Genomic DNA, 24,597 nt, shown 5'->3' on the forward strand with positions numbered 1-24,597 from the left:
ATCACCTATCACCAAGGATCTGATCACATTTATCTGCTCCTTTATGTTGATGGCATCATTATCACTGCCTCTTCATCTTCTCTTATATGTCAAGTTATCACTCGTTTGTCTTTTGAGTTTTCCATGACAGACCTAGGTCCTCTCTCCTTCTTTCTTGGCATTGCTGCCTCTTGTACTAAAGAATGTATGCTCTTATCTCAATCTACCTTTGTTGTGATATCCTCTCTCATGCTGACATGCTTTCATGCAATCCTTGTAGTACTCCGACGGATACCAATCTAAAGCTTTCTCCTCATGGGACCCCCATTGCGGATCCCACTCTTTATAGGAGCTTAGCAGGAGCCCTATAGTACTTGACTTTCACTCGTCCAAATATTGCATATGTGTTCAACAAATATGTCTTTTTATGCATGATCCTCATGAACCGTATTTTTATGGCGCTTAAAAGAATTCCTCATTATATTAAAGGAACTCTTTCACTTGGTTTGTGTCTTTGGTCGTCCTTTGTTGATCATTTGGTTTCTTATTCTGATGCAGATTGGGTTGGGTGTCCTTAGAGCCATAGGTCAACATCTGCATTTGTGTCTACCTTGGTGATAATCCCGTGTCGTGGTACTCCAAGCATCATCATGATGTCTCTCGTTCCTCAGCTCGTTCCTCGGCTGAAGTTAAGTACCGGGGGTAGAGAATGTCGTTGTTGAAGCTGCATGGCTTCATAATCTTTTTCTCGAGTTATCTTGTCCGTTGTCTAAAGCAACGATTTTCTTTTGTGATAACGTGAGTGCTATATATTTAGCTTCTAACCTAGTACAACATCAACGGACCAAACATGTGGAAATTGACTTATATTTTGTTAGAGAATGTGTTGCCATAGGTCATGTGCGTGTTTTAAATGTTCCATCGACTCACTAGTTTGCAGATATATTTTCAAAGCGACCCCCAACTCAGTTATTTTTAGATTTTCGGCACAGTTAAACATTTGTGAACCCCGTGTTCAAACTGAGGGGGTTTATTAAATTATACTTAGAGTAAATTACAGAAATGGTCCTTGTGGTTTAGTCGAATTCTCAGAAATGGTCCTTGTGGTTTAGTCGAATTCTCAGTTTTGCTCCCAAAGTTTAAAATTTGATAGGTTACATCCTTGTGGTTTGTGAAAATTGCACTGCAGGTCCTTGGTCCATATAAAAAAACCAAATTACCTATTCTTTCTTTTTCCTTTTTCTTTTAACAATTTATTATTATTATTATTATTATTATTATTATTATTATTATTATTATTATTATTATATATATATATATATATATATATATATATATATATATACACACACACACACGCTATTGTTTTTTATCTCTAATCTAATAGAACTAAGATAGATTATTTATAAACATATTTTTATTTTTTAAATCAATTATCTAAATTATATAAAATCATATTATTATTATTATTATTATTATTATTATTATTATTATTATTTATTTATTTATTTATCTTTCTTTTTATGGTTTAAAAATCTTTTAATATTTTTGACGTATTATTTAAATATATTTTTTAATGTTGTTTTTTTTTTGACGTTTTGTTCATTTAAATTAAATAATGATTTTTATTACATTTTTTTCGAATAAACAAATTAAAACAATAACCCGAACATGGACAAAAATTATCATTCGTTTAGTTAAACGAACGAACATGAACCATGGTCTCGTTCGCTCATTTATGTTCGTGAACGTTGGTTTATGATGTCCATTTACGTTCATTTATGTTCGTTATTTTAATTTATTTATATTCATTTATGTTCATTTTTTAATTATCTTACCATATTATATGTTCGTTTATATTCATATACGTTCAATTGTGTTTGTTTATGTTTGTTTAGTACGTTCATGAATATGAACACGATAATTTGTTAAACGAACGAACACGAAAAAGAAAATCCTGTTTGTTTATCCATTCGTGTTCATTTGTTAGTTCAACTATCTTAAATGAACGAACACGAAAATAAACAAACACCGCATGTTCGTTTTGTGACAACCCGAAGTTCGTTCCGTCATCGTAACCTGTTCCATCATTAAAAATTCGTCGTTTTGAATTGTTTCCGTTTCGTTTCTAAATTAAGTCATTAATTTTGAGTTTGCTATTATGACTTATTGGTTGTCCAAACACATTAGAAATTCAAGAAAACACCCCAATCTAATAATTAGAAAATTTTTGGATTCAACCATATCGGGTTACAACAACTTAATCGGGTGCGACCAAAAGCCTCACTGTAGAATTCCACCGTGTCCCAAACTTTAACCATATATAAAGTTGAGAGAGCCTCATTTGAAGCCTTTTCCACTCTCTCTCTCTCTCTACTCTCTCAGCTCCAATCCAAGCTCTAGGTCCAAAATCATCAAATTAAAGCTCCAAATCGTCAAGGTAACTACCCTAACTCATAGTATAACATCTTTATCCTTCAATTTCATGTTCAAATCATGGAATAGGACCATAAACATGTGTTTATGGCCCTGGAACAGCCTTAGGTTGTGAACACATGAAAATGGGGTTTTTGAGCCTTAAAACCCTTCCAAACCACATTTGGAGCTTAGATATGACTTAGGGGCTTACCAAACTGGACTTAGAACACTTTGAACTCATCATTTAGGGTGTAAACATGAGTTTATGGCCCAAGCACATTCTTGGACCGTAAACACCATTTCTTGGGTAGTAAACTCATTTTAAGGTGTTAAAATGCTACTTAAACACCTCCTAAGCCTTGGAACAAAGTCTAGAAGCAACCACAATCGAGCTAGAGGCCTTAAACTTGATGAAAACCAACCCCATAGGAGCTTACGGCCGTAAACCCCCCAAGAATGGGTTCCTGGGCCGTAAACTCCTAAAACATGGTCAAATGATGTCTTAAATTCATTCCATGGCTTGTAGATTTAGCTAGAAACACTTGTAATGACCTAGGACCACCAAAACATAAAAGGAAGGTGTGTGGGGGAGATTACAGTTGTAAACTCTTAGTTTACTGCCGTAAACTTCATTAGATGGTCCATATGTTGGTTTAATCCATTCCTATACCCTAGATTTGATCCTAGCTAATTTTTTCCAAGTGATATAAGACCATTTAGCACCATAGAACACCCCACCATGAGTTTATGGCTGTAGCATTAGAGCCATAAACTCCCTTAGGAGTTTACTCTTGAAGAGTAAACTCCATATCCAAGCCATGTACGTTCGTAGATGTCACCCAGATCACTCCTAACACTTGAAATAGAGTGTTTCGCATCTCGGAGTGTATATTCTCATTTGAATAGTAGTTTAAAGCCTAATTAGATACAAATGTGTATCTTTTCATATTACATAGGAACCTCGCACGCGTTTAAGCCCCGATCTGACACTTAGCATCCCAAACCGACACGCTTCTCAACCGGTGAGTTCATACCCTTACGTTTTTCCATGTTTTCAATGTTTTCAGGGGGGGGGGGGGGGAATACAAGCAAAAGTACAAGGAAATCTTGTACTCAAACTTATGATTTCATTTGATCTATTTCATATTTCGTATTCTTTTAACACGGAAAACTGTATTAACCAATCGTTCAACTTGCAGAGTAAACCGTCATGTTATTTGTGAAACTCGTTTTAAAATGTTATATTTTATTTTTCACAAATGTATTTCCGCATCATTACTGTTAAAAGCATGAATCTTAAAACTTTAGAATGTTCTTGATATAACTCCCCGTAGATACGAGAGTGCAGGAATAATAACATTAAACTTAGAACTTTACCACTCCCCATAGATACGAGAGTGAAGGAATAATAACATTAAACTTAGAACCTTACCACTCCCCCTAGTTACGAGAGTGGTGGAATAGTAACATTAAACATAGAACTTTAGACAAGTCCTTGATAATACTCCCCCTAGTTACGAGAGTGAAGGACTAAATAAATAGAATTTCCCGTTTTATCATCTTTTAATTCATTAGTCTTAAGATTGGAGACACGTCCTTGTAACACTTCCCCTAGTTACGAGAGTGTAGGACTACCCCCGTAACCAGAATCTCTTGGAGGGAGAACGTGACTTGAGTGTATAGATCTATACGCGATTGACAACCCCGCACCTGGCTGCTAGCTATAGTCGAACCGAAAGGTTCAAGGGTGACAAAAGTCATAAAAAAATATTGGCCCCTGTTTCGAGCCTTATCCAGTCTATAATATGGTTATGGAACTCGCAATTTAGTTTATGAATACTTTTATACTTAGTTATTAGTTTTATATACGTGTTAAAACTAATGTACTTTACTAGGATAATCAGGTTTTCAGGAAATATCACACGAACACATAAAGCATGGTAGACACTTGTACTTTACTTTCAGAAACCGATAATCAACTATAAACTTTTAAGGAAAATAAGGGTTTTTCCTGGGATAACAAACTGTACATAACCGGATTGTATAACAAACGGATAACTAAACTATAATTATAAGAACATATGAGATTTTCTTGAATAACAAACTTTTTTGGAAAACCAAAGGAAACTTGTACATTTTCAGAAAACAAACCTCTTATGAACTCACCAGCTTTATGCTGATTTTTCCTGGGATAACAAACTGTACATAACCGGATCGTATAACAAACGGATAACTAAACTATAATTATAAGACAATATGAGATTTTCTTGAATAACAAACTTTTTTGGAAAACCAAAGGAGACTTGTACATTTTCAGAAAACAAACCTCTTATGAACTCACCAGCTTTATGCTGATTTTCAAAATGCTTGTATTCTCACGTCCACATTAGACAGGTACCCAGCGATTCTTTTATAGAAGACGGAGCGTATAGAAGACTCGTCTTTACTTTTGCTCTTATGATATATATGTATAACACATGTAACTCTTTGTTTTCAGACAATGTAAATGAATCTATGTAATGTAATGTTTTGTGTTTACTATGCTTACTATGTACAATGGTTGCGATACACATGATGTCCTCCGTCCCGGAACGTTTCCGTCTTTGGTTTCGGGGTGTGACACGTTTGTTCGTTCGTGTTCATTTATTTGTTAAACGAACATAAACAAAATCATTCGTTTATATGTCAGTGTTTCTTCATTTGTTGCCTAAATAATTATATTATATCTTAGCGACGACAATGGCTTGAAGCTCACATTTCTCACTAAAGAAGCAATAAGTGAAGGTAATCTTCAAGACGTTCCTGCCACTAAGATATAATATAATTATTTAGACAATAAATGAAGAAACACTGACATATAAACGAATGATTTTGTTCATGTTCGTTTAACAAATAAAACAATACGAACGAACAAAATAACAGACGGTGTTTGTTTATCTTCGTGTTCGTTCGTTTACGTTAGTCGGAACGAACACGATTTTCTTTTTCGTGTTCGTTCATTTAACAAATTTTCTTGTTTATGTTCGTGAGCATACTAACGAACAAAGATAAACAAACACAATTGAATTGATATGAACATAAACGAATATATAATATGGTAATATAATAAAAAAAATGAACATAAATGAATATAAATAAATTAAATGAACACACTTAAATGAGCATAAATAGACATCATAAGCGAATGTTCGCGAACATAAATAAACGAACAATATCATTATTTATGTTCGTTCATTTAACTAAACGAACTATTTGTTCATGTTCGGATTATTGTTTTAATTTGTTTATTCGAAAAAAGGTCAAAAAATCATTATATAATTTAAACGATCAAAACGTTAAAAAAAATAACATTAAAAAATATATTTAAATAAAACATCAAAAACATTAAAATATTTTTACACCACAAAAACAAAGATAAATAAATAAAGAAAAAAATAAATAATAATAATAATAATAATAATAATAATAATAATAATAATAATAATAATAATATGATTTTATATAATTTAGATAATTGATTTAAAAAATAATAATAATTTTATAAATAATATATATTAATTCTACTAAAATAAAGATAAAAACAATAATATATATATATATATATATATATATATATATATAAAATAAATTGGTAAAAGAAAAATAAAAAAGAAAGAAAGGGTAATTTGCTCTTTTTATATGGACCAAAGACCAACTACAGTGCAATTTTCACAAACCATAAGGATGTAACCTATTAAATTTTAAACTTAGGGACCAAAACTAAGAATTCGACTAAACCACATGGATCATTTCTATATTTAATCTTATACTTATATCTCTTTTTATTCATTTATGTATAATATAATATAATTCATAGATATTTGTGTTAATACAATGTTCTCCGTAAGGGGTTTAACAATTATAAGTCATAAAGTTATAAGCTTTTTAAATAAGGATTTTCTAATATGTGTCCTAAGGACATATATAATAAACATTAATTGAAGATATATATTACCATAATTAATTATAAAATACATTAATAATAAGAAATATTACCATAATTACATGTGGAGTGCATTAATAATTTCCATAATAAATGTATTTTGAATTTAGTTATGATAATATTTTTCATAATTAATACTTCTCATATGTGCTTAGGGCACATATTAGAAAATCCCTTTTAAATAAATAAGCTTTGCTAAACAACCTCTAAGTCTATATAATCTGATGATCTATTTCACGCGGAATGGCTAAGTATATCTCTACTCTTTAAATTTGATTTCATGCTCAAAACGTCAAGTCTCTCTCGAATCAAAATATATGGTTTTACATAGGGTTAAAGGCCGAATTTGGGACGTAAGCTTGAAGCATTATGTGCTGCGATTCTTCCTAGTTCTTTATTCAATGTTTGTAACGCTTTTGATTTCACAAGGGCTGCAGGGGACATAATTCGATTGAGACCTTAGATGGGTATGAACCCTCCGCCAAGGATTCATTCCGCCTGTTGAGTGTTGACTAATTAGGTAATTTTTCTTAATACTGATGATCTTTTTCTCTATTTCTATCGTTTACCCTTTCTAAGGCAGACTGAAATAAGGTACGCGTGTTGAGAAAGAATCTCCTCCAATGCCCGAATAGAGAAAATAGGGTGTGGATGTTTAGTGGTGCTCTTAGTTGAAACTTTCTATGTTTCTTGTTGCAGCTCTTAGTGATTTCATTTACATTGTATATGCAGAACCAAAATCAAAAGGAACAAGCATCAATGGTTGTTTAGACCTCTTATTAAACATGTTTAAAAGCTCTTTTTTACACCTAGATTTTAGAATTTAATCCACTCTTGATATTAAAAGGATTGAATTAATATGTGTTTAAAAGCTCTTCAAACTATACTTTCAAAATTTTCTTATTAGAACATAATACTTTGAAAATCTACCAAATGTAGCAATGTATTTTCAAGATTCAAATTTTTTCTTATTAGAACATTATACTTTGATTGATATACCCATTACCCGGTCAGAGAAGTGAAATTGCTTTGTATTTTAATTGTATTGCAATAGTTGGCTAGACTTTTTTAGTACCATGTTTTAACAAGAGTAAATGAAAGTAGGATGTACGATAAAAAAAAACAAATGAAAGTATGTTTCTAACTCATACATTTAACCCCAACATACATATGTCATATTTCTTAGCATCTTATTTCTGCAAAACCATTGAATTTAACTTTTTCATGGGAAAAGATCAAGAGAAGATATGAAATTAAGATGAACCAAGTTATTTGAGTCTTTTCAATTTATTGCTTACTAAAATGTAGAAAAATACTGAAACTTCAGTAATGAGGCACCCAACAAAACAGTTAAGATATACAAGTATCAATTAAAATCCATAACACTTCCATCTCCATTGCAATTATGAGACCAGATCAAAAAAAAAATAGATGGCCTATTTACGGATCAAATGAAGGTCAATTAACAATATTCACTTCAGCTGCCAAGATTGTTGAAGAGCGAAATCTATCTAATGCTCTATTCTCCATGATCAGTGCAATAAAACTACTTTGGCAGCTGCCCATGATTAGTTAACATATTATCACCACCCATGATTAGTTCCAAAAAAAAAAAAATAGTTCATAAAGAAATGTGTGTTATGTTTCATGTCCAGTTCTATTAGCAGCATACACACAACAATAAACTTGTCCCTCTATAAAATAACATAAAGAAAGTTACCTGTGGAAAATTTCCTTTTTCTATTATAAGTCACTGGATTAGTAGAGACCCATCATATAAACCTTTTCCAAAGTCGAGACACTGACCACATAACTTAATTTTTGGGTTTTTGGCTAAAAAATAATTATTATCGTCTACAACAAGACCAAAAAGACCACCTTTTAATTCAGAGTACAATGATCAACTAGAAAACAGAGAAACTACAATAGTTCTTAGTGAAATGACTTTTATGGCAACTTTAAAACCTGAAACCTATCAAAACTCTATTCACAAACAATTAAGGTTGCAATCAACACACATATGAGACGATTCATAATTTTCAAAACTACAATCTTATTGTTAATCAGGATACGGTTTAGATTGATCCATGAAAAATCAGAGTGGTAAGCTAAAATTATATTTCAAAATACAAAACATTTAGCTCTAAGTCTAAAAACAAAGTTACAAACAAGACCTACGGATCAATATTTGATTGTTCCATTAAATGAAGAATGGAACAAATTTATTATCAAAATCTTGCAGTTCAAATGACTTTTGGAAAGTCCCAACCTAACATCTCTTGAGCCATGGTTCTAATGGAGATCACTTCCAACTCATTCTCTTTGTCCACTATGTGTTTCTTCTTTTGAAGAAGTCTCACATTGATTTCAACTAGTAACAATGCTTCAATCATCAGGAATCCCCAACATAAAGTCAAAGATATTGAACTTGGAATCAACCCTTCTTCTACCGGTATCTGCACACACATTTCAAGGTGAACACATAGATTATATTGTGGATGATAAAAGATCAGCCGTTTCTAAATTGTAATATAATGTGGAAAATAATGTTGATACATACATACATACATACATTTATACACATGTATATTCATACATAAGTATCAGACTAATCTAAGATATAGCAACGTACTTTCATTTATTGATGTAGTATGGCCTCCCACATTCATTTCATTTGATTACAACATGTTCCTTTGTTTTTCTTATTAAAGCAATGTACTTTGAAAAATCTACTCAAGTTAGCATTGTACTTTCAAAACCTTTTCTTATTAGAACACTATACTTTGAATGATCTACCCAAATATAGCAATGTACTTACATTTTTTTTCTTATTAAAACATTATGCTTTGAAAAATCTACCTAATTATATTCTTATTTGAACATTATACTTTCCAGATATAGCATTCTACTTTCTTTTCTTATTAAATATTACACTTTGAAAAGTCTACCCAATTATAGTATTGTACTTTTAATTTGTACTTATTAGAACATTATACTTTGAAATTCTGCATAACAAGAGCATTGTACTTTCAACTATTACTTATTATTATACATTTATACTTTGAATGATCTAGCCAGTTATAGCATTGTACTTTCAAGTTTCATTTTTTTTTTCTTATTTAAACATATACTTCAATAAATCTACCTGAGTGTAGGCTTAATCCATTTTTTCAGCATCTCTTTTCTGCAAAAATCATTGAATTTAGCTTTTTAAGAGAAAAAATCAAGAGAAGAGAACAAATTAAGACGAATATTGTCTTGCATGTATAGTACTTTATTTTCTTTTGATTATTAATTTTGATTTGTGGGTGAAATTTAGTTACCGTCATATCAATTTTATTATTTAAATCAGTGTGACATGATCAATAAAGAACACAGAAAGTACCTGTTACAAAGCTTCAAAAAATTCATCCCTGGAGGCTCCTACAGCTGTACATAGCAGTCATATAGTGGGCCTTGTATCTCCGATGTAAACCCACACGACTCAAGAAGTTCCCTCGACCCGACGATACACAGACCTTTTACCAAAAGAATGCTCTGTGGAAGATGAATTATGCTTGTACCTCGTACATATAACTGTCCTAAATGTTCTAAACGTCCAAGTTCCTCGGGTAACTTTTCAAGCAACAAACAATGATCAAGTCGGAGAAAAGTTAAACGTTTCAACATACAAATGCTATCGGGTAGATGCTTAATCTTTGCGGATGACAAAGTGAGGATCCTTAAACTTTCTAATTCGCCAATACCTTCAGGTAACTTTTCAAGAAGCCAACAGAATTCAAGTCTGAGATATTGCAGATGTTTCAACATACAAATGCTATCCGGAAGATGTTTAATTGTTGTAGATTGCAAAGTTAGCTTCTCTAAACATTCTAACCGGCCAAGATCCTCAGGTAACCTCTCAAGTAGCAGACAATCTATAAGTTCAAGAGATTTCAAATGTTTCAACATACAAATGCTATCTGGAAGATGTTTAATTGTTGTAGATGACAAAATTAGCTCCTCGAGAGATTCTAACTGGTCAAGATCCTTGACTGTCTCTAGAAAACTGCCTTTGAGTTCAAGCTTTCTTAAACGTCGTAACCCACAAATGTTTTGTGAAAATGTCTCAAGGTTTGTGCAAGCACACATACCTACAGAAAGAAACATCTCAAGATTTGTAGGAAATGAGGTTCGATCTTCTTCATACAAACACTTAAGCCAAAACTTTGGCAAGTTATTGTCGGGGTGAAGCGGGCATCTTTCTAAGGTCTCCACAATCAGCTCTAATTTAGCTGAAGGACCAACCTCAAGTGATTCATCCACACTACAAAAAGTATAATCAACTATGTAAAACAAAAAAGAGCTAAACCCCAAACAACCACTTAAGTCTAGATGGACAAGCTTGTTTAGACATCCAATGGGAGTGCGAAGTTCTACCAATTTATGACACTCTTTGAGAGATAGCTTCTTGAGATTTGGAGTCATCCCAAGGTCAAGGGTCCTCAATTTTGAATGACTAATTTTTAGTACGGCGAGCTTTTGACATTCATTGGCCATGTGAAGTTCTTCCAAACAACGAGATTCTTGAAGATTTAACGTATCTAGATTTGGAGTCATCCCAAGGTCAAAGGTCCTCAATTTTGAATGACTAATATTGAGTTTGGTGAGCTTTTGACATTCATTGGCCATGTGAAGTTCTTCCAAACAACGAGATTCTTGAAGATTTAACGTATCTAGATTTGGAGTCATCCCAAGGTCAAAGGTCCTCAATTTTGAACGACTAATATTGAGTTTGGTGAGCTTTTGACATTCATTGGCCATGTGAAGTTCTTCCAAACAACGAGATTCTTGAAGATTTAACGTATCTAGATTTGGAGTCATCCCAAGGTCAAAGGTCCTCAATTTTGAATGACTAATATTGAGTTTGGTGAGCTTTTGACATTCATTGGCCATGTGAAGTTCTTCCAAACAACTAGATTCTTGAAGAGTTAACGTATCTAGATTTGGAGTCATCCCAAGGTCAAAGGTCCTCAATTTTGAATTACTAATATTGAGTTTGGTGAGCTTTTGACATTTATTGGCCATGTGAAGTTCTTCCAAACAACGAAATTCTTGAAGAGTTAACGTATCTAGATTTGGAGTCATCCCAAGGTCAAAGGTCCTCAATTTTGAATGACTAATATCGAGTTTGGTGAGCTTTTGACATTCATTGGCCATGTGAAGTTCTTCCAAACAACGAGATTCTAGAAGATATAACGTATCTAGATTTGGAGTCATCCCAAGGTCAAAGGTCCTCAATTTTGAATGACTAATATAGAGTTTGGTGAGCTTTTGACATTCATTGGCCATGTGAAGTTCTTCCAAACAACGAGATTCTTGAAGATTTAACGTATCTAGATTTGGAGTCATCCCAAGGTCAAAGGTCCTCAATTTTGAACGACTAATATTGAGTTTGGTGAGCTTTTGACATTCATTGGCCATGTGAAGTTCTTCCAAACAACGAGATTCTTGAAGATTTAACGTATCTAGATTTGGAGTCATCCCAAGGTCAAAGGTCCTCAATTTTGAATGACTAATATTGAGTTTGGTGAGCTTTTGACATTCATTGGCCATGTGAAGTTCTTCCAAACAACGAGATTCTTGAAGATTTAACGTATCTAGATTTGGAGTCATCCCAAGGTCAAAGGTCCTCAATTTTGAACGACTAATATTGAGTTTGGTGAGCTTTTGACATTCATTGGCCATGTGAAGTTCTTCCAAACAACGAGATTCTTGAAGATTTAACGTATCTAGATTTGGAGTCATCCCAAGGTCAAAGGTCCTCAATTTTGAATGACTAATATTGAGTTTGGTGAGCTTTTGACATTCATTGGCCATGTGAAGTTCTTCCAAACAACGAAATTCTTGAAGAGTTAACGTATCTAGATTTGGAGTCATCCCAAGGTCAAAGGTCCTCAATTTTGAATGACTAAGATCGAGTTTGGTGAGCTTTTGACATTTATTGGCCATGTGAAGTTTTTCCAAATTGTTGCATTCATAAAGAAGCAAATTTTTAAGATTTGGAGCCAGCCCAAGGTCAAGGGCACTCAACCTTGAACCTACAATGATGACAGAGGTGAGCTTTAAATATCCAGCAGTCATATGAAGTTCTAGCAAATCATCGCATCCATAAAGAGTCAACTCCTCGAGATTTGGAGTAAGCCCAAGGTCAATGGTTCTCAACCTTGAATAACTCAAATCAAGAAATCTGAGCTTGTTAAAGACCTAAAATAAGCAAAAAAACAGAATGAATATTGATGTAATAACAAAACAATGTATGTATAACATTATATAATGAACCATACAGATCAATCCATCAACCATAATTTTACCTTGCTTTCTCCACCTTCCCAAAGTTGTACAATTCTGCTGTAATGCATTTGAAGTGCAACAAGATTATTTGCTTGAAACATTATGGGTAAAGAACTAAAAGGGTAATACTTCCAATTCACATATCGTAGAGCATTTGGGAAGTCTGAGCCGGCCATACTAAACTCCAAATCACTGGAAGAATCTCCAACAATGGAAAGAAATCTAAGTTCCTTCATCTTTCTCAGACCTTTTATAAAAATATGAGGATTGAATTTCACTGAGTGGAATCGTATACATCTTGTTGCTTTAGTACCCTGCAATCCAAAATAAGTCACCATGAAACTTGTGTCATAATAACTATAGATGTGTTGGTTTTTTTTTACCAAATATAAGTAAACATTATCCTTACCAATTCATTAGCTAATATCTCTTCAATTTCATCTTCAATCCACAATCGGCTATGGTTGTGAGGCTCATCCGGGTGCCCACGACGAACAATATTCCTGCCCATTTCTACAATATGGTCATGCATGCCTAGGTAATTATTATCAAACTTCTTATAAATAGTTATAAGAGATTTTTGTTCAAGAACTTTTAAACCATTTATAGCATGAAACCCACAACATTCAAGCGCTTCAATTGCATCATCTTTCACCCAATCTTTCATGATGCATGCAACATCTAGAAACATTTCCTTGTAATCCTCCTCTAGAGATATATAGCTTAATTCCAACTTTTTCAATGTTTGTGTTTCCGGAATCGTTTTTAGTCTTTCCAGGGCATCTATCCATTCAAGCTCATCTTTTCCACAAAGAAACGAACCCAAAACCTTAATCGTCAAGGGAAGACCAGCCGCATAATGTACAACTTGTCTTGATAGCTCTTCATACCCTTGAATTGGAATATCTATCCCAAATGCAAACTTACTGAAGAGGCAAATTGCCTCCTCGTATGATAGCAGATTGACATCATGAATGAACTTCACTCGGTGTGCTACCAACACTTGCTCGTCTCTTGTTGTGATGATAATTACACTTCCCGCCTTAAACCAGTTAGGATCGCCTGCTAACGCCTCAAGTTGGTCTATATGATCCACATCATCTAGAACAACAAGAACCTTCCTATTAGGCATCCTCCTCTTCATCATGTGTTTCCCTTCATAAACACCACTTACATTGATGTCTTTATCATTTAAGACATCTGAAAGGACTTGCTTTTGCAAAGAATTTAAACCGGAGAAAGAAGCCTTTTCCCTGACATTTTCAACGAAGCTTGTACCTTCGAACTGAAAGGATATGTGATCAAAAACAGCTCTTGCTAAAGTTGTCTTTCCACCACCTCCCATGCCCTTGATCCCGATCATGCGGACATCGTCACAGCCAATTCCTAGAGATGGTACAAGATTTTTGATCCGGGTCTCCATTCCTACTAGCTTTTCATCAATGCTTAAACTAATGGAACGTAACTCTAGTGAAACCACCTCAACTATTTTTCTGATGAATTTAGCTTCATGCCTGCATTTTAAAGAAGATTCAGTTAGCTTACTCAAAATCCCATATGACCAGTCACTTTCAGATCTATAATTAACATATGAAAAATTACGTATTAAAATTTGACAATCTAAGATGCCATATAAGAGCCATTTATATCCAGGACTCCAGGTTATACAGTAGATCAAAAAGATTCAAAATATTGCAGAGATCTAATGAAGGAATTACCCGTCAGCAGTGTTCTTCAACTCCCACCCAGCCAGATCCGCTGCTTCTTTGAGAGCCTCTCTCCATATTCCAGCAGCCTCTTTATTTTGAAGGTCGTAAAAGGCGTCTGCTACTGCCCCCTCTTGTTTCCGGACTTCCCGTGGTTCCACATCATAGAAAACGGGGTAAGCGGTATGCTCGTTCGTCTTCTGACACTCCATTATCTTAACAAGTTCATTCAAGCACCATGATGAAGAGGCATATCCCTTGGAGAAAACAATGATGTAGAATTTGGAGTCTTCAATGGATCCGATGAGCTCATCACTGATGTTTTCCCCTTTTTTGATTTCTTCGTCGTCCTTGTAAGTATGAATGCTTTTTTGCTTAAGAGCATGATAAAGATGGTCAACGAAGTTCGTACGAGTGTCTTCGCCCCTGAAACTTAAAAATACATCATACTTAAAGATCTTGCGAATGGATGAAGTTGAAGAAGATGCCATTGAAGGTGTGATTGAAGGATCCTGATAAAAATCAAATCTTTGTTAAGCAAGGTTAAAATGATTGCGAAGAAATTTGGATGAGATGAATCTGGATGATCATCAAAAGCAGCGAGATGGTGATGGGCGTGCGTGGGTGGAAGACTTTTGGACTTCTGCGGAGAAAGCCAAACCACTAGTTTAGTCAACGAACTGCAAATTTACTTATCAGATCGCATTTCTAATTACATTTGTCTTTTAATTTTTTTTACCAAGAGAAAGGGAAGTGCAGGAAGATGAGTTTCAAGTTATGTATCCTATCTTTTAATTTTTTTCAGTAGTCGTATGTTGTTTTAATTTTTTGATTTTTTGTGCTTTTCTTAATCTTTTTGATTTTTTGTATTTTTGTTTTTTTGTTTTTTGTATTTTTTGATATTTTGTATTTAATAATTAAAAGAAATTCATCATGAGTAATGCAAATATATAAATACAATTACACCTCATTAGCTTCTTTTATGACTTTATGTTTATTTGTTTAATTTGCTTAATCGAATATAAAATTTTAATTTTTTAATTAAATTAATCGAATGTAAAATTTTAATTTTTTAATGTTTAATTTTAATTTGTTTAAAAATAACATTGTGTTGTTTAATAATAACGTTGTAGTGACAATCTTTAGAAATTGTTCATTTTTTAAGGGTAAAATTGTAAATTAATAATTTCGTTTTGATGTTTGTAACATTTTTAAGGTCAAATTTAAATTCACAAAAAAATCAAAATTTTTATTTGTTTAAATTCAAAAAAAAAATCAATATTTTTACTTTCGATTTGTTTCAGTCATTTAATTTAGGATTGCAATCAGTCTGAACGGAAAAATAACATAGAGACAGTCTTAATAAAAAAGAGTTAAAAAAAAAGCAAAAAAAAGTATGTATTTATAAAAAAGAAAAAAAATATATGTATTTATTTAAAAATAGTTCAAAAAAAAAAAAACGACAAAAAAGAGGGGTAAATGAGGAATTAGGGGGTGAATAGAAAAATCCCCTTTCAAGAATATTATTTCCTTTTCCACGTCTCTGTATTTCCCCTTAGTATTTAGTAGGGGTGCTGATCGGGTAAAATTTTTGGGTTTCTGATAAAACGGGTTTGGTAGTTTTGGTATTTCCTTAAAATATTACTACCCGATACCCGAGGGTTCACGGGTTTTAGGTCGGGTCGGGTATACCTGAAAATTACTTAAGTGTCACTTATTGACTTTTTTTAATTCTTTTTTGCATTTCGGTTGCTTTAATAAAAAGTTGGATAACAAAATATTTCATACAATTAACAAGTACATATACGATAATAATAGAAGTCATTATAATATGTTGTGTATTTTTTCATTCCATTTCAAATTTTGATAAAAAAAACAGTTTATGGAGTACATGATCAGTATTAACCAAACATGTTACATAATTTAATGCGAAAGGTGAGTACATAAAAGTTATAAATAAAAAAAATTTAGCATGTAACGACCCGAAAAACCTTCCATTAATGATGTTAGTTTTTCCGTTGCATGAATATTTGATGGTGTAAAATTATTTCGGTTCCAAATTATAAAATGAATAAATTAAACAGAAAATGAATTAATAATCAAAATGTATAAAGTTAATTAATTAAATTGCAAGATAATTAAGATAAATAAAAAAACGGCATAATTAATATCTTAATTTAGTAAAAGGAGCTTAAGTTCCAATTAAGTTCAAATAAAATGAGTTAGGTGCAATTACGAAGACTTAAAATTAAGGATAAATTACATAAAATTCAATGAGTACAAAAATATGAAACTTCAAGGTGCAAATTGACCAGTTAACAAATCACTAATTAAAGAATAATGAAGATAGGTATATTATGAACACGGAAAGAGAGTTCAAGGACCAATGGTGTAAATTAAGAATAAGCTTATATAAACTTATATACGTTACCTAGATATGGACTCATGAGGGCTATGGGGATATGGACTCATGAGGGCTATGGGGAGATTTCTTGACGTACGAGAGAGTAACAGAGAGTAACGAGAGAAAAAAAAAAGTTGATAAGCTTTATCTCCGGCGATGGCGGAATCACAAAAAGATGTTGAATAATGGTGCTCAAAATTTCCGGTAGCTTCTGTCCCACTACTTAGCATCTAAGATTTCAGTTTTGTTTTTGGTAGCCGTTACTTAATTTCAAATAAGTGGTCCATGATTACCCATAAATTAGTATTAGCAGTTGCTTATTTCTAGCTTTGTCGGTTTTTTTTTTTGTTTTTTTTTTTTGGTATTTATATGGCTGTGTACTTAATCTAATGTGGGCAGAATATTGAATAAGAGATCTTTACACAGCAAATTATTCTTGAGTTTTTTCATGTTCTCCTTGTTCTGTATCAGAATTTCTTGTTTAAGTCTTTTTTTTCTTCTAACGAAATTTGTATCAGAACCTGTATAATGACAAACAATGTTACAAGTTCTAAAGCACAACCATTGATTCCAGTTTTCAAGGGGGAGAAGTACCACCTTTGGAGCCTCAAAATGAAGACAATGTTAAAGTCTCAAGAGCTATGGGATTTGGTGGATAATGGGTATGCAGAACCAAACCCGGCACCAACAGAGCCAAATCAACAATTACGAGAAACTCGAAAGAAGGATGCAAAGGCTTTATTCTTCATCCAATCACCATTGGATGATGAGTTTTTTTCACGTATTGCAGAAGCGACAACATCGAACCAGGCATGGGCAATTTTGAAACAAGAATTTCTTGGTGATCGAAAAGTCATCAATGTCAAACTACAATCTCTCCGTCGTGAATTCGAGACCTTGGGCATGAAAGAGAAGGAAAAGGTGCAAGTTTTTTTGTTTCGAGAGTGTTTGAAATTGTCAGCCACATGAGGTCATACGGTGAAAATATTAGCAATAAAAATGTAGTCAGTAAAGTTTTAAGGAGTTTGACCAAGGATTTCAATCATGTCGTGGCTGCAATCGAGGAAACAAAGGACTTGTCCACTTACACTTTTGATGAACTAATGAGTTCTTTGATAGCTCATGAAGATAGGATGAATAGGTGTTGTGAGAAAGTTGATGAGAAGGCGTTTCAAGCAACTGGGGATCAGAATAAACGAAGTGCAGAAAGTTCACGTGGTCGTGGACGAGGAATAGGTGGATTTTGTAGTCGTGGCAGAGGAAGAGTTCAGTTTGGTGATCAACGCCAACAAAAAAACATCCCTCGATGTCAACATTGCAACAAACTTGGCCATAGAGAAGCTGATTATTGGAACAAGCAGAGAGAAGAACAGAACCCTCAATGTCGATATTGCAACAAACTTGGCCACAAAGAAGTTGATTGTTGGACCAAGAAACGAGAACAAAATCATGCAAACTTTTCAGAAAAATTTGAAAAGGAAAGTAAGTTATTCATGGCACATTCTTCCATAGTTGATACATCTAATGGCGTGTGGTTTGTGGACAGCGGATGTTCAAACCATATGACAGGAACAAAGTCTTTGTTTAAAGAGCTTGATGAGACTCAAAAGGGTGTAGTTCATTTTGGAGACGACAATACATTGCAAATTGAAGGACAAGGTACAATCTCCATCAAAACCACTCAAGGTAATGGAAAACTTCTTCACGATGTGCAATATGTTCCTATATTAGCTCATAATTTGCTAAGTGTTGGGCAATTAATGTGTTATGGGTATTCAGTACTTTTGATGATGGGTATTTTTTAATTAGAGACAAAAAAATCTGGTTAGCCCATTGCTAACATTCCAGTGACACAAAATAGAATGTTTCCTCTTAAAATTTCAACCATGGGGAAGTGTGCTTTAGTTGCTACTAGTGAGTCAAGCATTTGGCATCTACGTTATGGTCACTTAAATATAAATGGGTTGAAATTGTTACATCAGAAAAATATGGTTTTAGGGATGTGAAAAATAGATACAATGGATTTTTGTGAAGGGTGTGTATATGGGAAACAAACTCAAAATCTGTTTCCTGTAGGCAAGTCTTGGGGAGCTTCTTCTTGTCTTGAATTAGTACATACCAATGTTTGTGGTCCAATTATTGTTGATTCGTTTGGTGGAAGTCGATATTTCTTATTGTTTATAGATGATTACATCCGCATAAGTTGGGTATACTTCTTAAAAAATAAGTCAGAGACCTTTGATTGCTTCAAAAAATTTAAGGCTTTGGTAGAGAAAGAGAATGAGAATAACATAAATGTTCTTCGTTCCGATAATGGTGGTGAATTTACCTCATGAAAATTTAATGAATTTGTGATTTTAATGGTATTCGTAGGGAATTTATAGCACCGCACACTCCAGAACATAATGGAGTAGCAGAACGAAAAAACCGAACCATTGGTGACATGGTAAGAAGCATGATGGCAGCAAAAAATCTTCCAAAAAATTACGGGCTGAAGGCGTTGCAACTGTTGTATACATTTTGAACATCTCGCCCACAAAGGTTGTTCTAAATCGAACTCCCTATGAAGCATGGAAAGGTAGAAAGTCGCAAGTAAGTCACTTAAAAATCTTTGGGTGCATTGGTTATGCATTAGTCACATCATCTCGCACCAAGCTTGATCAAAAGTCAGAAAAATGCATTTTTATTGGCTATTCTACTTCCTCAAAAACATACAGGTTATTTAACCCGATTAGTGCAAAAATTATTATAAGCAGGAATGTTGAATTTAATGAAGTAGAACAATGGAGTTGGAAGATTACAGAAACATCGGCCTCACCGGAATCTGTTCTTGTTACATTTGAGGTCAATAACTTCACAGATGCAGAAACAAGCAATTCTCAAAATGGACATAATGTTACACCACCTTCAACTCCACCTTCTTCACCATCGGGATCTTCTTCACCTTCAAGCTCTTCATCTGAAAGTCCTCAAAAAAAGTTTCGATCACTGGAGGATATTTATGCCTCATGTAGCTTTGCATTTTATGCATCTGATCCTGATCCTATATCTTATGATGATGCAGCAGAGAAACAGGTGTGGTAAGATGCAATGAAAGATGAGATTGCGGCTATTAGAAAGAATTAGACTTGGGATTTGGTTGATTTGCCTAAAGAAAAAAAATGTCATAGCCTCAAATGGGTGTACCGTACAAAATACAATGCTGATGGTACATTCCAGAAGCATAAAGCTCGTTTGGTTGTAAAAGGGTATGCTCAACAACACGGAATCGATTACGAAGAAACCTTTTTTCCAGTTGCTCGGTTTGAAACCATTTGATTTTTTCTTGTCTTAGCCGTACAATTAAAATGGAAAGTGTACCAATTTGATGTTAAATCGGCGTTTCTAAATGGAGAGCTAGAAGAAGAAGTGTATGTCTCTCAACCGGAAGGATTTTCATGTGGCGATGATAGCAAAGTGTATAGGTTGAAAAAAGCCTTATACGAGCTTAAGCAAGCCCCCCGAGCATGGTACAACAAGATAGATTCGTACTTTCAAGAAAACGGATTTGATAGAAGTAAAAGTGAGCCTACTCACTATGTGAAAAAGCAAGGTAAAGCTGATTTTTTAGTTGTCCGCATCTATGTAGATGCCCTTATTTATATGGGGTCGTGTGAATCTAATGTTGTTGGGTTCAAATCTTCGATGATTAAAAAATTTGAGATGTCAGATATAGGCTTGTTACGTTACTTTCTTGACCGGAGGTGAACCAGTGTGATGATGGAATTTTTATTTGTCAAAAAAAAGTATGCTACTGACTTGCTTAAATGATTCAGTATGTTGAATGTGAATTCGTGTTTAACACCAATGAATATGAATGAATCGCTTGTTGCAAATGAAGGCACAAAGTTGGCAAATGTGAAACACTTAAGGAGTATAGTTGGAGGCTTGAACTACCTAACTCACACTAGACCTGATATTGCATTCTAGTTAGCAAAGTTTCAAGATTTATGCACAGTCCTTCAGTTCATCATCTAGGAGCAGCAAAGAGGATTCTTCGCTATATAGCTGGAACGGTTGAGTTTGGGATTTGATACTCAAATGTACCTAATCCAAAATTATATGGGTTTACTGACAGTGATTGGGGTGGCTGTTTGGATGATCGAAGGAGCACCTCTGGTTATGTTTTTTCTCTTGGTCCACGTGTTGTTTCAGGGAGCTCAAAAAAACCAAGATATTTTAGCACTATCCTCATCAGAAGCGGAGTACGTTACAACAACATCATCAGCTTGTCAAGCAGTGTGGTTAAGAAGGATACTTGCTGATCTTCTCCAAAAGCAAGTTGGTCCAACAGAAATATTTTGTGACAATCAAGCAGCAATTGCAATGACAAAGAATCCATCCTTCCACAGCAGGACAAAACACATAGACATTCGTTATTATTTTATTCGCGATTGAGTTGTTGAGAAAGAAATCATTTTGAAGCATTGTGGAACTAACGAGCAAGTTGCAGATGTGCTCACAAAGTCTCTTCCAAGTGTCAAGCATAATTTCTTCAGGTTCCATATGGGAGTAACAAGTTTTGAAGCAAGGGGGTGTGTTGAATAAAGGTGCTCAAAACTTCCAGTAGCTTCTGTCCCACTACTTAGCATTTAAGATTTCAGTTTTGTTTTTTGTAGCTGTTACTTAATTTCAAATAAGTGGTCCATGATTACCCATAAATTACTATTTGCAGTTGCTTATTTCTTGCTTTGTCAGTTTTTTTTTTTTTTGGTATTTATATGGATGTGTACTCAATCAAATGTGGGCAGAATATTGAATAAGAGATCTTTTCACAGCAAATTGTTCTTGAGTTTTTTCCTATTCTACAGAATTTCTTGTTTAAGTCTTTCTTTCTTCCAACAAGAGATACCCGACAATTGAGTTGTATCCAGAGAAGAAGAGAACGAGTCGGGGTTAAATAAGGACTGTTGTACCAGTGAGATAACCCCTTGATTATTTATATTGTGTTTGGAAAAGAGAAACGGGGTTTGCGGTAACAGTCTTGTATGTGTAAATAGGTGCATAGTATATGAAGCTTTTGTACAACGGAAGGTGACCAACCTCCTACTTTAATCATCGGTGGTGACAGAGAACTAGGCCACGGCAGGTTGCAACTCTTCCCAATCAAATTTTGGTGCTCCTTCCCCACATGAACAGTGTACGAAACAAAGTTATTTCCATCCTAAGTGTCCGGGTTCCTCTTGTTTCCATTCATGATTTCCGACAAAGTCACCAATACGAGATGAAACCACAAATCCAAGGCACCTTAAGAGATCATGAAGCTTCTTTTGGATGCAACCCTATATGGTTGAGCAAGGTCGATGAATGCGTTGTACCTTTATGTTCTAGTTCATATTTATGTAGAGAAGATTTTCTAAAGAGGTGGCAACATGAACTATAGTGAGGAAATGGGAAGCCATTAAAGGCTTTTACTGAATTTCATGAGGTTAGTGAGGAATCATGCGAGCAAACATATTATGGCTACTGTTGGTTTAGAAAGGTACACTCCTTTCTCTTGTTGTTCTTTGCCTGGGCACATAAAATTACTTCTATTGATTATTATAATTAATCTTAGCCACAATATGGTTCGATTATTATGAATTTTAAATGGTAGTAATGTGTATTGTTATGAAGTTACCATTGAGTGTTTAAAATAATAAACAAGATTGAAATTAATCATAAAATATATTGCGAGATAAAAATATCTAATTATTAACTAAAGGATTAGGGTATCCGTAAATTAAAAGTGATAATAATATATCATTTCATTGTTAACGATTTGATTTAATTTTTGAAAAATAAATCTAACCTTAGAAAAATAAAATAGGTTAATCACGTGGGTTAATTAGGAGCTTAATCCATATGACCATATACGGTAGTTTTATAAATAGTCACATGATATTTAGAATTGTCTTTAATGGGAAGTAGTAAGTAGAATTATTGATTTATTAATATGTTGTGGGAGAATATCTAAACGCTAATTGTTATTTAGGTTTATTTGACGAATAAAGAGCTTATAAAGACATGTAGAGAAATTCATTTTCCGAATATTCAGGTGAGTTCATAATTTTATCTCACTAAGGTTGCATGATTGAAACGTGTAATCCGTAGATGGTGATTTGATTCACTTTAGGATGATCGTGTTATTAATTGTGCTTGATGATGATAAGATAATTGTGATGATACTATATGTTTTGTGTTATTGCCATGTTATGACCTAATTGTTATGTTGTTTACACTTTGATGTACTTAATGTATATGAAAAGCTAATTTTTGGTATGAGTCGATAATTTTCTTAACTTTAGTGCATATCTGAGAACTACATCGCATAAGTGGGTTATTGATGCTAATTAGGATTATGCTAAAATTGCTAATGCTTGTTTGATAAATCCTATTGTTTGCACATTCTGTATAGTTATGCCTCGGTATCTGTTGATATGATGTTATGATTGATATATGCTAGTTGAATTTGTTTGCGATGATCATGCCTAATGAAATCAAGAGTCGTATGTTATGCTTGATTGATGGTATGCCATTTTGTTACGTGCTATATTGCTTGAATTGGTTGATCATCTAGCATGCTCATTTTGAATTAAAGTTGTAATGAATTTTTAGACATGTGCTATTGTAAGGCGATAATATGATAAATTTTATTACATGTTTTATGTTCGTTAAGGTTGTATGAGTAACATGTCTACATTGATGTATGATTGTTTGTTTGTGGGGTATAATGGTGTCATGGGTAGAACCTTGCAATTTTAATCGGTTGAAAGAGCTTAAGCCATAATGATGATTAGTTACACGGTCTTTCTAGACGGCTGTGTGACACGTGTTTCATGTGTACCTCGGTGTACGGGAACTAGAGTGGTGTTGGCTTTATGGTGTGGCCGGATCAAACATCATGTGGGAATTGGGAGGTGTATCGGTAGAATTGACACCATTTGTATCAATCCTAAATGACACCGTGAAGTACTTGTACTTTGCACGTCGGAGTAGCGAAAATGGAAGTCTTGGGGTTGGTGAATTCGGGTGGAAGTCATGAGCCACTTAGAGCACTAAACTGGTTGAGCATACGAGTAGTGAACGGGGTTAAGTTGTTGGGTGGGTTGTCACTAAGAAAACCCCAAAGTAGATAATCGGTTGAAAGGTGAATATATACAATAACCGGTTGAGTTGAACTTGCATATGATAATCCGTTGATAGCAATTACATATAATAAACAATGAGTTAAATTATATGTAATAATCGGTTGTTTTAAGGTGATAACTATAATCGGTTGAATTGAACTTTAATATTATTGAAAGAAATTACGTATAATAAACGGTGAATTAATTTATATGTAATAAACGGTTGATAACTATATTTGGTTGAATTGAAATGAAATGATATGGTGAAATGTTGTATTGCAAATGGTTTAAATTAAGTATGATGTAAATGATTCAACGCTGTTCGCTAGTTGGTTGGTTATATAATTGAAGCTTGAATATATAATCAAATGTTGTTACATGAAATGTGATTATTTATATGCTATGTGTGATAACCGTCACTTTCTGGTCAAGTCAAAGTCAAATAAAGTCAACAAGTCAAACCGCTCAACTCAATTAACCCTTGTATATTAAGGTTTAAATTATGTTTACTATTGTACGACACACTATCTTATTACAAAAGTATTACTTAGAGTTTTCACATGTTTGGAAAATCTAAACCCTAATCAGGGTAAATGATGTAACTACTCGATAAAATACTATTACATA

General features: G+C 33.7%; 2 protein-coding genes across 3 annotated transcripts; one reads left to right on the forward strand and one right to left on the reverse strand.

The window, feature by feature from the left end:
• Positions 1-8,415: 8,415 nt before the first annotated feature.
• LOC145097214 (uncharacterized) lies at positions 8,416-15,084 on the reverse strand. Of its 2 annotated transcripts, XR_013704272.1 has the most exons (6): positions 14,431-15,084; positions 13,122-14,226; positions 12,733-13,026; positions 9,765-12,625; positions 9,525-9,563; positions 8,416-8,835 (listed from the first exon to the last, which is right to left on the reverse strand). XR_013704272.1 is itself a non-coding variant. In XM_079034737.1 (5 exons), the coding sequence occupies exons 1-4, from the start codon at positions 14,907-14,909 to the stop codon at positions 9,803-9,805; spliced, it is 4,701 nt and encodes a 1,566-aa protein (XP_078890863.1). In that variant the 5' UTR covers positions 14,910-15,084; the 3' UTR covers positions 8,416-8,835; positions 9,765-9,802. The 2 variants fall into 2 exon arrangements, 1 of the variants encoding a protein (XP_078890863.1); XM_079034737.1 differs by lacking the exon at positions 9,525-9,563.
• A 2,703-nt stretch (positions 15,085-17,787) lies between these two features.
• LOC145099475 (uncharacterized) lies at positions 17,788-21,259 on the forward strand. Its single transcript, XM_079037046.1, has 6 exons — positions 17,788-18,575; positions 19,196-19,333; positions 19,540-19,902; positions 19,993-20,124; positions 20,638-20,719; positions 21,017-21,259. Exons 1-6 carry the CDS (start codon positions 17,788-17,790, stop codon positions 21,257-21,259), a joined length of 1,746 nt encoding a protein of 581 aa, XP_078893172.1.
• Positions 21,260-24,597: the final 3,338 nt, after the last annotated feature.

This window comes from Lactuca serriola, chromosome 4, assembly GCF_051521515.1.
Source record: "Lactuca serriola cultivar US96UC23 chromosome 4, Lser_US96UC23_V15, whole genome shotgun sequence".
Classification (NCBI taxonomy): Eukaryota; Viridiplantae; Streptophyta; class Magnoliopsida; order Asterales; family Asteraceae; genus Lactuca; species Lactuca serriola.

What these genes read in the sequence shown, in the direction of transcription:
- LOC145097214 (XM_079034737.1), bottom strand. Translation starts at nt 14,909, where the DNA reads ATGGCATCTTCTTCAACTTCATCCATTCGCAAGATCTTTAAGTATGAT. An exon ending in TTGAAGAACACTGCTGACGG is followed by an intron (nt 14,227 to 14,430) that starts GTAATTCCTTCA and finishes TTTAAAATGCAG; the next exon opens with GCATGAAGCTAAATTCATCA. An exon ending in GGGAAGGTGGAGAAAGCAAG is followed by an intron (nt 12,626 to 12,732) that starts GTAAAATTATGG and finishes TGCTTATTTTAG; the next exon opens with GTCTTTAACAAGCTCAGATT.
- LOC145099475 (XM_079037046.1), top strand. Translation starts at nt 17,788, where the DNA reads ATGAGGTCATACGGTGAAAATATTAGCAATAAAAATGTAGTCAGTAAA. An exon ending in CTGAAGGCGTTGCAACTGTT is followed by an intron (nt 19,334 to 19,539) that starts GTATACATTTTG and finishes AAAAACATACAG; the next exon opens with GTTATTTAACCCGATTAGTG. An exon ending in AAGGCACAAAGTTGGCAAAT is followed by an intron (nt 20,720 to 21,016) that starts GTGAAACACTTA and finishes GTGTTGTTTCAG; the next exon opens with GGAGCTCAAAAAAACCAAGA.